This window comes from Sarcophilus harrisii, chromosome 1 (genome assembly GCF_902635505.1).
Source record: "Sarcophilus harrisii chromosome 1, mSarHar1.11, whole genome shotgun sequence".
In the NCBI taxonomy this organism is placed as follows: Eukaryota; Metazoa; Chordata; class Mammalia; order Dasyuromorphia; family Dasyuridae; genus Sarcophilus; species Sarcophilus harrisii.
The window spans coordinates 667,139,057-667,153,028 of NC_045426.1; the positions used below are offsets into that span (position 1 = coordinate 667,139,057).

General features: G+C 40.1%; 1 protein-coding gene across 2 annotated transcripts in view; it reads right to left on the reverse strand.

Moving 5' to 3' along the window:
• Positions 1-377: 377 nt before the first annotated feature.
• SLC25A42 (solute carrier family 25 member 42) overlaps positions 378-13,972 on the reverse strand; it is a 55,700-nt gene continuing 42,105 nt past the window's right edge. For both annotated transcript variants that reach the window (XM_031948162.1, XM_031948161.1), the window contains exons 4-8: positions 10,646-10,671; positions 9,853-10,019; positions 8,967-9,083; positions 6,929-7,080; positions 378-4,835 (exon numbers count right to left, since the gene is read on the reverse strand). In XM_031948162.1, the coding sequence (XP_031804022.1) occupies positions 4,510-4,835; positions 6,929-7,080; positions 8,967-9,083; positions 9,853-10,019; positions 10,646-10,671 (788 nt within the window). In that variant the 3' untranslated portion in view covers positions 378-4,509. The remainder of the gene's footprint in view (positions 4,836-6,928; positions 7,081-8,966; positions 9,084-9,852; positions 10,020-10,645; positions 10,672-13,972) is intronic.

Below are 13,972 nucleotides of genomic sequence, written 5' to 3' on the forward strand. Positions count from 1 at the left end.
GTTCATCTTATTGTCAAAAATTAGCAACAGATTATAAGTTTTTATTCAACAAATATTTTAAAAGAAACTTCAGATTCAGGTTATGGTCAATTATATGCAAGAAGAGTGGGAATGGAGGAGGAAAGAAAAGAAATCAAATTTTTATTTTTATTAAATATATTCTCTTGGCACAAATCTTAAAATATAAACATTATATATATATATATATATATATATATATATATATATATATATATATAAACAAAGTATTTTCACTGCATCAAAATATAACTCCAGACCAATAAAAGCAATCGAAATTGACACATGGACAGCAATAACACATCTTTACAAAAGGCATTTAACAGTGTCATGTGTTATGTGCATAGGCAAGCTAGGTGGACAACAGTGTCAAGTCCCTGCAAAACACAGCATTTGGGGAGAACCAGGCATTAGGGAGTTGGTTATTCAGAAACGCAGCATAGGGAGGCCAAAAGGCCCAAGAGTACCTGATTCTAAAGCTCTTGAAAGGTTTCGGGACCAAAATCTTTCTGTCTGATCCAATTCGGAAAATTGCACTTTTTCCAAGAACTTCTCACTCACAAAGGCCATTCACACATACACACAAAGCACCTCTTGCTCACTCGCTTATTCACACACTCCCATTGTTAGATTTACTGGTTCTGAGACAACATCACAGCTGCTGTGGACTCTGGACTTGTCCACCCAAGAACAAAATGCCACACTCCCTCCCTTCTTCCTTCCCCACCCCCCCACATCAGGTCATGTCTTTCTCTAATTCCTCTAGGGAAGTTGACTTCTGGGGTGGATTGCTGCTTAAAACAGGCTAAACCAACCAGGTTCATTCAACTTTCCTGTCAGACGGCTCTGGCTGTACCTTCCCTTCCAGCAATGTTGATAGTTTCTACTAAAGCTTAGCTCAACCAGAGTATGAGGAAATGGAAGGTAACCTGGCTTCAAATATCCAGCATCACATTTCTGTGGTCTGGCTGGGCTTCAGCAACTATTAAACTCATGTATAGCCCCGGAGACTAAAAAGGCCCAAAGGGAAGCAGCTGCCATAGCAGGGCAAAGATACTGGGGTGCTGGTGTTCCTGGATTTTCCTTTCTTAAATCTGTTCCCTAATTTGCGATCTCTGATCAAGAAGATGCTTCATCTGGAAGATGTATGGGAGAGCTATGGGCAAGAAAAAAATGATCCTCTTGAATGCTCCATTTCCATCAAAGGAAGGACCTTGCATTGGATTTCTGCCATTCAGACTCAGAATGTGCACAGGATCATTATGGCAAACTCCTTAAAAGACAGGCCTTTCCTGATAGCATTTGCTTACATGGCACAGGGGCAGACAACAATTTCAAAACTGTTCTCCCTTAGAAACATGCAGCTTGGCCAAAATGCCTCTTGGGTAACAAAATCCCCGAGAGCACTGAGGTCAGAGGGAGGAATGATAGGATAATGTAACATGATGTGCTTGGCAGAGAATGTACAAGAGGCCAGAATACAGCACAATCTCCAACAGCAAACCCATGGAGAAAGGAAGAGATGCTGGGCCAGTAGAGAATGAGCTGAGCTCAGAAAACAGTGGGGAGAGAGTGGTGTGAAGATTCTGATGCCCTTGCATTCCCACAAAAAGCTTGCAGCCTAGGGGAGTGGGAAGTCGATTTCCCCTTAGAATCATGACCCATTTCTGACTCCTCTGTTCAGGCAGGACTAAAATTACAGGATAGGCATGCCACGTGCAAAATGTGAACACAGAGAAGGCTCTTCACACCCATAAGCCAAGCACTAGACAAGGAAAAAAAAAAATCTCTATTTAAAATGCACGTAAGACAAACACAGATTTACACACACACACACACACACACACACACACACCCCTGCAGCTACTTTCATACACAAAGAAAGTTGCAAAGTTTCCTTCAACCCCCAACCAAAACTACTTTAGGAAATGGAACTAAAATGATTAACTTTGTCATGTGAATAAACATGAGGATCAGGGAAATATTTTGCTGGAAAGAAAATTCGAAAAATGAATTTCTAAGGCCTACTATAACTGCTATTATATTACAGGAAGATTTTCAAATGTATTGTTCAGTACATTGGGCTACCTACAAAGTCCATTTTTTTTTTTCAATTCCAGTTTAAACTTCTGAAGGACACCATAAGGACTTGTTGGAGATTGCCCAAATGTGATCTCATTTCAGGCTAAGAAATGGTGACACAGCCAAATTTAATTAAGCTCCTGTCTTTTCTAACTCTATTTTAAAACATGACACAAAATCCTATGGATGCTAGTTTCCCTAAAGACAGATTTGGGAAGTGTTACTGGAAGGGGGTGTCAAAACACAGCACTCAGAAACGAACACAGCACAAGACTTTAAAAGGGCCACTCAAAGCAAGCCTTGGCTTCCCAGGTGCCTAAAACCATATGAGATAGTGCTGGGCTGGAGGGGCTCAGTGGGGACAGACGATTGTCATCCCCTTCCTCCTGCCCTGCCTTTTAGGAAAGTACAGCTTATTTTCCTCAAGGGTCTGGGAATGGCACTTTCCATACCATTTAGGAGACACTCACTATTCCTATACCACTACCTAGAGTCACTTCACCAGGGACACCTTCCTAATAACAGGAAGCTTAACAATCCAGACTCTGAAAGTACAGCTACAGGACCTTGTGATGATAGATAAATACTTAAATATCCAAATTGATTGTCCTTGGCTGAGTGGGACTTGATTGCAAAATGGGAGCTCATCCCGTTAGCTATTTGGCTTTAAAGCAATCTCCGTCCAGAGTGCAAAATCAGAACCAAACACAAGGGCATTCAAATTTCACTGACTGTGCAATGATCTTCATTCTACACTAATGAAGTCATGATACAGATTTTGACCTTTAAAAAATCATAGTTAAAAATACCAACATTGGAAAAGGACTTTCTCTGCACCCTGTGATTTATCACATGCAGTCCTTTCCATCTGAGCAGCAACCCTCTAAGAAAAGAAAATCTCTTTCCATGCCCCTTCCTACTTCTGGTGTATGCTGGGCCTCCTCATTGTAGGACCCTGGGACCCTCCAGGATGTGGGACCCTCTCTTGTGTTTCTTGTGCTCCAAGATGTTGCTTAGGATAATTTGATATGTTCCCCATCCCTTTGAAAGTGTGGGTGGGTGGGTAGGTGCTAAGCCAGAGGTGCAAAACCTCTCCAGGAAATACCATAATGAACACTTCAAAGTGCCAGGCTGTATGCCAATTCCTCAAAGTGGCCCCAAGAGAGGCCTTGTTCTTCAGGCTCCATGGCCCATGGAGAGCTGGGAAAATATGGCACCCGAGAATGAGATCAGGTGGCAGTTACATGACTATGAGTCACTGTGGGAGGGACCTATTGGAGGGTACCATTTTTTATGAGCAAATCCAAGATGAGCCTGCTCTATTTTAAGCACAGAGGCTGGTCTACCCACCAGCTGTAAAAAAGCTTTTTTTATTGACGAGTAAACTCCTAAGAAAACAAGGATTTATATTCCTTGATCTGCTATGTCTGGTGAGAGACTGAATTCTTCTTTAAGCTAGTCACTTAGCAGCAATTATACTCAATGAAGGAAATGACCTATGATTTTCAAGTTTACAAAATTCCCTGTTTAAAATCTCAAAACATTTGACATTTCCAGGGAAATAAGGAAGTTCATGGTACTCACACATCAGACAATGAATGCTATACAAAGAATGAAAGCATTTGAGGAGGGATATGGTAGTGATAGGAATCTACACTTACTTTCTAGTAACAGTTTTGCAAGACTTAGGAGGGTTCAAAGTATATTCATCACATGCCATTGGGATAAAATTTACCTACTTCCAACAGCTCATGAGAAGAAATTTAAGATGGTCCCACAGGCCCTTTAATCCCATAGACTTTTTTCACAGCCATGGACAGATTAAATGCAAAAAGTCCTAGACCCTGGATAAGAAAGAATTTGGGATCCTTGATTTTGATGAATCCATTTCCCTTCTGGGGACCAATTTTTAAAAACTGAATAATAGAACTCTTGAATTTTTTCTTTTTTCAAAAGAATATTAATCTCAATTCAGGTATCTAGTAGACAACCAAACTTTCAAAAGTGAAATACTGCACTTTGTAGGATATTTAAAACCAAATACTAAATTGCATTCCCTAAACACCCTTCAGACAGTGAACATTTTAGGATCTCCTAATCCCTGGATGCGCTCTGGGTCCAGTTCAGAAGCATCGTCCTCTTTACTAATTTGAGGATGAGACAGTTTCAAGGGAAGAATTCAGAGGGCAAATGCCACCCAGAGCGCAGATTACTTGCTGCTCTAAGAGAACTCGGTGTTAGAGAAGATCAATCTTAAGTGCATATTTTCAGAACTGCAAACTCAATTATTTAAAAAAATAAAGTAAAATTTCAAATCACATTTCACAATAATGTAGGGGATAGCACTAGCATTTTCTACATATACACATGTGCTTCAGTAAGTATTCTGGGTAAGTGAGCATTAGAACATTAACTCCGATTACAACTTCTGTCATCTAATTTACGAAGAAGAATCTGCATTAGGTCAAAAGTGGTAAAACTGATTCCCACTGCTATTGGGCCTTTAAGCCAGTTCATGCTCAATCCCTTATATAAACCTTGGATGACTCCCTCTTCCCTGACAATGTCTTGCAAGGTACATAAGATGCTATCGTAAGTCTGCCCCTTTACTCCTGCTGTCTGCATCCGTCGCCGTACCACGTCTAGGGGATAGGAGGCTGACTGGCCAATGAGACCGGCACATGCACCAAAAATCATTCGCTCAACAGGATATGGCTGTGATCGTCCACTGTGTTCTAAAAGAAATGAAATAAGAAAAATAAACAAAATTGCCCACTCAAGACATATCATGTATGCTTAATAAATGCTTATTGGGATGAATCTCTAGGCAGAGATCTAGTCACCAAAAATGTGACTGGTGCCATTCCAGGTCCTGCTACCATTTTACCAGGGTACATTTTAAGTATTTAGAAAAGCTCAGTAGGCTCTGAATAAATTATAGACTCATAAGTTAAACAGTTTAGCAGAGATATTAGCAAGATTCTGTGCTATAAATATGTAATTGTGGGTCACAGTTCCTGGGTGAGGAGGAGAACTAACAGAAGCATACCCTGGATAAAGTCTCAGGGCAAAAAAGAGTGTATAGGGTTAACTCACAAACCATAGCACAGACCAGGAGAGCAATAACCAAATCTCTCCCTAGATGATTCCACTTTGGAAGAACTAAAACAAAAAACAAAAACAAATAAACAAAAAAACTACAGACTTATAGAGCTAACAGAAAATAATAGCACAAAAAAATGTAAAACTTGGAGGTATTCCCTCCATCTGCAGAGTAAAGTCCAACTTTAACAAAATTAAAAGACAAGAAATAGGCTGAAAAATGAGCAAACAACAACAAAAAAAGAGACTGACCATAGAAAGTTATTATGGTAACAGGAAAGATAAAAATATAAATTCAGAAGACAACAATGTCAAAACAGTTACAGGCAAAGTCTCAAAGAAAAATGTGAACTGGCATCAGCCCTCCCCTCCCAAAAAAATTCCTGGAAGAGCCAAAATGGATTTAAAAAATCTGATAGGTAGAAAAAAATTAGGAAAAGATCTAAGAATAATGCAAGAAACTGCTTAACAATTTGGTTAAAAAAAACCCCACAAAAATACTGAAGAAAACACCCCCCCCAAAAAATAAACAGAATAGTCCAAATGGCAAAACAGCATGAAAATCCACTGAAGAAAAGCCCACTGAAGAATATAATTCCCTAAAAATCAGTACTGGGTAACTGAAGATAAGAACTCCATGAGACATCGAGAAACAATAAGACAAAATTAAAAGAATGAAAAAGAAAAAACTATCTCACTGGAAAAAACAACTGACCTGGAAAATAGATTGAGGAAAGAAAGAATTTAAGAATTACTAAAGTATTTGAAAGCTATGCGCAAATAAAAGAGCCTAAACATCATATTTTTAAAAATCATCCAGGAAAACTGCCCTGATATCCTAAAACCTGAAGGTAAAATATAAAATTGGAAGACTCCACCTATCATCCTTCTGAAAGATCCTCAAACAAAAACTCGCAGGAACATTAAAGCCAAATTTTAGGTCAAGAAAAAAATAATGCAAGCTCTCAGAAAAGAAACAATTCCAATGTCAAGGAGCCACAGTCAGAATCATGCAAGATTTAGCAGATTCTGTGTTAAAGGATTGGAGGATTTAGAATATGATTTCCTATAGGGCAAAGAAGCTAGAATTAACAATTGAGAATCACCTACCCAGAAAAACTGGTGCAAATTCAAATAGCTCTAAGGCACCACCTCACATATAAAAAGAAAATGACAAATGTTGTAGGGGATGTAGAAAAATTTGGACACTAACGCAATACTGGTAGAACTGTGATTTGGTTTTTTGTCTCTCTTCTTTCACAACATGACTAATAGGGAAATATGTTTTGCAGGATTGCACATATATAACCTATATCAAATTGCTTTTCTCAATGAGACAGGAGAGGAAGGGAGAGGAAGGAAGGATGGAGAGAATTTGGAACTGAAAAATTTTAAAATGAATGTAAAAATGTTTCTTAACATGTAACTGGAAAAAAATTAAAGTATTAAAAAAAAAAACCCCACATCTTATTGCATAGGGATGAAGAAGCATATAAAAAAGGTATCTTCAGGGTAAAAGTGCTATCCCAGGACTGGGAAAAAAGTTTTCAAACTAAGTCTGGACATATCATTTCAAGTGAGCATCAAAATCAATGATGAATATTTCTGTTTTTAAAAAAAACAAAAACAAATCCATTCCCTATTCAGAGTTTAGTACTTTTCTTTAATCAACCCTTTTGCCCCCAGAAGAAACATTCCCACACCATTTTCTCAAGGCCCTCTTTACCATGGTGAAATTTCTTTAGTGTTTCATAGGTGAAGAAACTCAGCCCAGCATAAGGAATGACTCCAAGAATTGTTGGCATAAAGCCCCTGTACAAAGATTTTAGACCTTCTTCACGAGACATCCGAATGAAGACATGAAAGATATTACTGTACCTGCCAAATAATAAAACCATTAGTGCCTTATATTTTCAAAAATCTTAATAATGGCCCTCATGGGTCACCTGCTCAATAATCAGAATCATTGGAATATAGTGGAAACAAAAAAACAAAAAAAACCCACAGGGTTTGAAGTTCTAAGACCAGGGTTCAGATGACCATAAGTGAGTCATTGAAAAATGGAAATAACTATATTTGTACTATCTACTTCATAAAACATTTTGCAAAGTACAAAATGATCATATTTTAATTTAATTAAACTCACATTTCTCTACAATGAGATTCAAATAGTCCAAACAAATATAGTCCTTTGGAGTCAATGTACTACTTCCAATAACTAAGGTTTACTAATTGCTTCCACCAACTTCCATCAAAATAAGTTAGGTAAAACAATATAAGAAACAGTTAGTTCCACAGAACAACATTATAAACAAAAAAGAGGTTCCTGAATGGGAAACATTCAGACTATGAAAACTTTAAAAATAGGTCTTTCCAGATACCTGAAATAATTCTGAATTCCCAGAGTCGAGCAGAATCAAGGGAATTAAAGGAAAGACGGGTGCTGAGACTCTTGCTGTCACCAATAAAGGGGAGTTAGGGCCAGCAAGAACAAGAAATAGCTGCACTTTGGGTTCTATGGTCCATCAATCATCCCTGTCTTGTCAGGAAGGGAAGCTTGGCAGTCAAGAGCAGTGGACTACAGAAGGAATGATGGGCGGCTGCACCATGCCAGACATAGGGGAAAGTCCTCCAAGATGGCTGACTTTCTGGATGGATGCACTAGGACAGACATACTTCTGACTCCGCCAAAATCTGCCCTCATGTACCAAGTATAAAGAGACTTTCTGCCATGTTCAAGCAACTGTACAACTTTCTTTCCTTTTTTTTTTTTTTTTTGAAACTGTCCACATAATTTGTCTTAGGCAGATGAATTTTATAACAGATTTTGTGACATTATAGGGTAATCTGGTTAAATGCCTAAACAACACTAAACCAGTTCTTGCTTAACATAAACAGATCATTCCACAGATCTACTTTTCCTCTCGAAGGGCTCTGCTCCACAGCTCTGTGCCCCCCACCCCAGCTGGAGCAGGTTCAGGACCCCCCTCCCTCCCAGCCAGAGTGGCTTGAGAATGACCTCTGGTGAAGGGCTGCAATGCGGCTGTGGCTATTGTCTGCTAGAAGCCAGTGTGCAGCCCAGGCCAGCGTAGTTCAAATTTCCATAATGTAAATTTACATAAAGCAAGAATTGTCCTATGAAAAGAATGTCATGGAAAGTATACCCAAGTATTAGAATAAAACTTTAGTATCTGGGACTAGAGAGACAAAATATTTAGTTTGAAAGTTTTCTATCTCTGTTCAACACAGGATTACACTTAAAACATTTGATTCAAGGATAGTGTGCCAACCAGCATGAAAAAGCAATTATTGTCTTTCTTACTTTCTTCCACCACTTGCTGTGCCCTGTGCCAAGCCTATGCATCATGCCCCAATGGATGAGGAGCTGTGGGAAAGAGATCTTCAAACTAATTTAGTTTATAATTAGGACCTGATGTTCAAGATACAGAATCATTGCTAGGTTCCTGGTCATTGAGATCCAGGAAATCCAACTCAGATCTGGGGCTCTAAAAAAAAAAGAGGGATGGATCCAGTCTTGAAGACTTGGTTTAGATCTGCTTTCAGATATTTAATAGCCGTGTGAATAAGAGCCACACCATTGTACCTCTGAGCATCGGTTTCCTCCTCTGTAATTAGGGAGTGAAAACTGCTGAAGTAATTACCTTACAAGGTGACTATGAGGTTCAAATAAGAACTTAAGTAAAGTGCTTTGAAACCTCAAAAGTGATTCTGTAAAATGTTATTTATCATGTGTTCAAACTCACATTTCCTTGTGTGTGACAGCCATCCGGGCTCTCACCAAATCCAGTGGGTAGGTTACGGAAGCAGCCGTCATACCAGCCAGTGCACCGGCAACAAGTCTTGGCCAAGGGGGCAAAGCTCTGAATTGAAGTGAGGGAGACAAATGAGAGGGGAATATAAGGAGCAGTAAGTCGCCTCGATAGCTTACAGCCTAGAACCTGAGCTATTCTGTGCATAACCTCTTGGCAGCAGTCATGGTCAGAGTCAGCCCTGCTTGGATCTTGTGGCAGTGAGAGTAACAGAAAGCACACTCGAATGAGCATCAGAATTAAAGTGCTATGTGTGAGCTGAGGGCAAGTCACTTAATCTGAGCTTCAGTATCCTCATCTGAAAAATGGGATAGGTGATGAGATGATTTCCCTACTCCTTTCTGGACTCTATTCCCAGGGAACTACTTCTGCTCTGCAGCCATGCTCGCTGTGGAGGCCATTTTTCAGGTCTCTACCTTTCAGAGATTGCTCTGGCATCTGAACTTTCCCTGACAGCAGCAGTATTTTGTGCTAGTTGATAAAGGCCCACTGTGTCTCCCTGTTCATTCCCTAATTTTGCTTTTCCCCTCCTCACACACACAAGAGAAAGGCAATGCAATGTCTCCCCAGGCCAGCTCAACAACTGACTCTTGAATAGGGCTGATAAGAACAGCATTAAAGACATCAAGTCAGCTAATCTCACTGGCCTCCCTGGAAAAGCCCAATCTCTGTGAAGCAGCTCCAGGTCTATTTACACTGGGGACAATGCTGTCAGTGCTTGCCTAAAATCAGCAAGAACTAAGGCTGCTACCCTTCCAAGTCAGCCCCATCCCATTTTCAGGGAGCCATGAAATGAAGAAGGAAGCCCCTTCTGCCTTACTCGCCCTCGAAGCCATAGTAACGGCCCAGGATCAATTTGTACTCCTCGTGGGCACTAAACTGGATGGCAGCATAGGGGATCACCCGGACCATGGTGGCAGAGTTGCCTCTCCACAAGCTGAAGAAACCTTCATTGAGGTAGGTGAAGTAGATGAGCTTAAAGGCTTCCTACATACAAAAGAAAATGAGAACAGGGAGTTAGTAGGTTGAAGAAAAAGCACCAGGTCTTGCTTTGTTTTTTTCTTGCTTTGCCTTTCAAACATTCACTTGGGGTAGAGCAAGTCCCTGCAGGGTGGGATTCCTGGGCTGAAAACCTGAACAAACCGGAAGTCATTAGCCACTGACACTCTTCCCTTATGGCCCTAGCACTCTGGAGAGTAGGCTAGCCCACTGTGTAGCTGCACATATTCAGACACGCAAAGAAAGCCCGAGCTGCAAAGAGATTCCCAAGACCCGTACCGAGAGACAGTGTCCCTTGAAAGCTCCACACCGTCATTTCTCAGTCCGAGCAGTGGTGGCACCAATCACACCATGCAAGGTAGTCACACCCTCTACCTTAGGCCTAGGGGGTTATCATCAGGTCCCTGATCAGTCCCTGAGATTTGGTTTGGGAAGGAAGAATAAAGGGAAAACTGCATCTTTCAAAAAGTTTTCTTTCCTGCAACATTTTATAAGAACATGTTCTGCAAACAAAATGCAAGCATGATAGCTGTTAACCACCCCAAAGTGGAAGGCTTTGAGGGAGCTGGGAAGCAAATCCTTTAGGTCAGCATGGGTTATGCACTTTGCCTCACCTTGGCAGAAAATCTTTTTGAAGACACTGGAAAAAACACAAGAATAAGAGACTGTTAGGACTCGCAGGACTTGTCAGGAGCAAGATCGAAGTTCCATGCAACACCAACACAAATCATTTCTATCACTGACTGAATCAAAGTTTGAAAAATGTGCAGTATTACTGATGAACTATTAAGTATAGGACTAAACTCCTTTTATAACTGGAATCAGAATTTTATTTGACATTCTTAAAACCAAAAAACTAAAAATTCCCAAGCTCTGCCACTCATTAGAAACAAGGGCCTTCCCTCTCTGTTCAATTTTCTCTTTCCAGGTGGCCCTCACAAGATCCTGTCCCCTGAAGGACAGCTGAAGGCTCCCAATCAAAGGATAGGCAGTGATTCACACACCCTAGAAAGCCATTACTTATTAAAGAACAGGACTGCCTCAGGGAAAGGATGTAGTCCTTTCTGCCCAGACCTCAGCAAAGCCCTCCCTCCTCCTCTCTATAGCTCCCTAGTCTTGCCTCTTCTAGGTGGCAGGGAAGCCACATGAAGCTGGGACCCCACATGGCACCCCTCACATCTCTACATTATCCCTGATGGCTCAGCAGCCCTGAAAATAGGGCCATCCCAAACCTGGGAGCCCCTTAAGAGGTCTGGTCCTGAGACAGAATCCTTGGCTCCTCTTCCAGGTAAATCTTGTACTTTCTTCAACCTTCTCTTTGCTCAAGCCAATCTGGTACAAAGGTAGCCAGACAAGGCAATGAATTCTCTATCACAGCATTTATTTGAGTGCTTACTACATGATCAGCACATATATGCAAGATACAATTCCCGTCCCCATAGAGCTTACAATTTGGTCAGGGAGGTAAACTACAAACCCTGAAACAATGCCAAACAGTGCCAAAGTGAATAGAACAAATGGCTAGTGCTGAGAGTCTATAAACTGAACAAGAATCCCTTTATTCAAATAAAACATCTGAAGAAACAGAGTTAAGCAAAAGATAAGACAGAAGTAAAAAAAATTCAACTCCCTTACAAGAGACTAATTCTTTAAAGTCTCATGCTGAGGGAAAATCCTTGATCTCCACTGAAGGACCAATAACACTTCCCACCATTCTGAGGAGCCCTGGATTGATCCTGCTTAGATGATAAGAACTGACAAGGCCTCAAGGAAAAGCACCAAGACAAAAAGCTCTGGCTGAAAACTGATTATTCAGAAGCAATATGATAGTTTACCATGAAGCTATAAAAAAGTGGCTAGATAGATTCATGGACTGGAGTCTGGACAACCTGAGTTCAAATCCAACTTCAGACACTTCCTGGCTGTGTGGCCTGGTCAAGTCATTTTGCCTCTGTCTGCCTTAATCCACTGGAAAAGGAAATGGCCAGCCAAGCAGTCCAGCATCTGTCTCAAGAGTACTCCATGGACAACATGGTCAGCCCACAGGATTACCAAGAGTTGGACACAACCAAACAACAACATAAAAAGTTCTAATCACCTAAGCTGGGCCCATCCTCACTGAGAACATATGAACCAGGATTATGCCCCCTGGGGGCATGCAGAACCCAGGACAAATCACACTGAGCTGGTTTTCATCATCATCATCCTTACATCAGATATAAAATAAACAAGTCAGTCTTAAAGGAAAGATCATAGAGGTTTGTTGACTGAAAAGAAGAAGTTTGACTCAAGAGCATGTATGTTTTGAAATCAAGGTGGAAGAGTCTTAACTCTTTCACTTTGAGGACTGGGAAGTTAAACTGATGATATTCACATACGATTAGGACTTTTTCAGCATGAGCACCATGGTCCCTTCATCCACCTTCTCTGGGTTACTGACCAGTCACCAAGAAGGAGAAGGGCTTAGGTGACAAGCACAAGCTTCCTTGCAATCTGGGATCCAGGAGTCACTCAATCACTGTAGTTTTCTACAGAAACCTTGGGTTTGACAATCTTAGCAGTGATAAGGGATCTAAGATTTCACTTGGTTTAATCTCTGGCCTCTTAACAGTTCCAATGGGCAGGCTTTCATTCAAATATCTCTATGAATAAGTCAGTCTCCCAGTCTACATGTTTATGCTATGCCTTCCTTAAAGAGGTGCTGCTTAAACTTTAAGGGAACCATATTATTAACAACATAATAATAATAATAACAATAATAGCAATAACAACAGTAGATAACATTTCTATAGCACTTATTCTGTGCCAGATGCTGTGATAAGCTCTTTACAATTATTATCTCATTTGATCCTCACAGCCTTGGGAGGTAGGTGCTATAATTATCTTCATTTTATAGATAAGGAAACTAAGACAAATAGGGTTAAGTGATTTGTTCAGTTTTACACATCTAGTAAGTGTTTGAAATCACATTTGAACTCAAGTCTTCCTGACTCAAGCTCTGGCACTCTATCCATTAAACCATTCCCACTTAGAAATTCTTTTAAGAAGAAAAATGCTATAAAAGCAAAGATTACTTTATGGCTCCAAACTAGTGTGACAATGAAAAGCATTCCACTCATTGCATAGCCAAATGTTTGAACAGAAGAGAACTGCTGGTTAGTGATGAGAGACAATTATAATTATTAAACTTGATAATGAAAAACCAACCAGCCCCTTCAAAGAAATAAGGGATTCCATGAAGCACTGAGCCAGAAGGCAGAAGCAATATAAAACAGTAGAAACAGGCTCAAGTTCCACCAATAATTGGCTGTATGATCTTAGGTAAATCACTTAACTGTTCTGTGCTTTGGTTTTTTGATCTGTAAAATGAAGTAAATGGACTAGCTCAGTAGTGTCAAACTCAATTAGAACCAGATGCACATCAACTTAGAAAGCCTCAAATTAACATTATTTATGTCGTATTGTATTTTTACTTATTTTGTTAAACATATCCAGTTACATCTGGATCTGGTTTGGGTCACACTGGGAAGTTCGGTAGGACCTCATTTGACACCACTGGAGCAGAGGATCTCTAATGGAATTTTCAGTTGTAAAATTCTCTGTAGTCTATCTTTTAAATTTCTTCCCACTCTGGTATTATCTGATTTCTATGCTTGAGACCTTTCCAGCTCTGCTAAATTTGCTGAACTTAATTAAACATTGTCTATTTGGTGACTCTATGATTCAGCTTCCACTGAATAACAAGCTCTCCTAAATATGAATCCTAAATATTTTGAGCTAGAGTTTCACTGTTTGGTTATAAAATATCAACTTAGCTAAGCTTAAAAAACTCTAGCTTTATGAGCCTCTGACTACTCAGATACAAACCTCAACGGGAGTTTGCTCATTATGTTGTTGATGGTAATCTTCGAGTATCTGAAGAATTGTCATTGGAGATATTA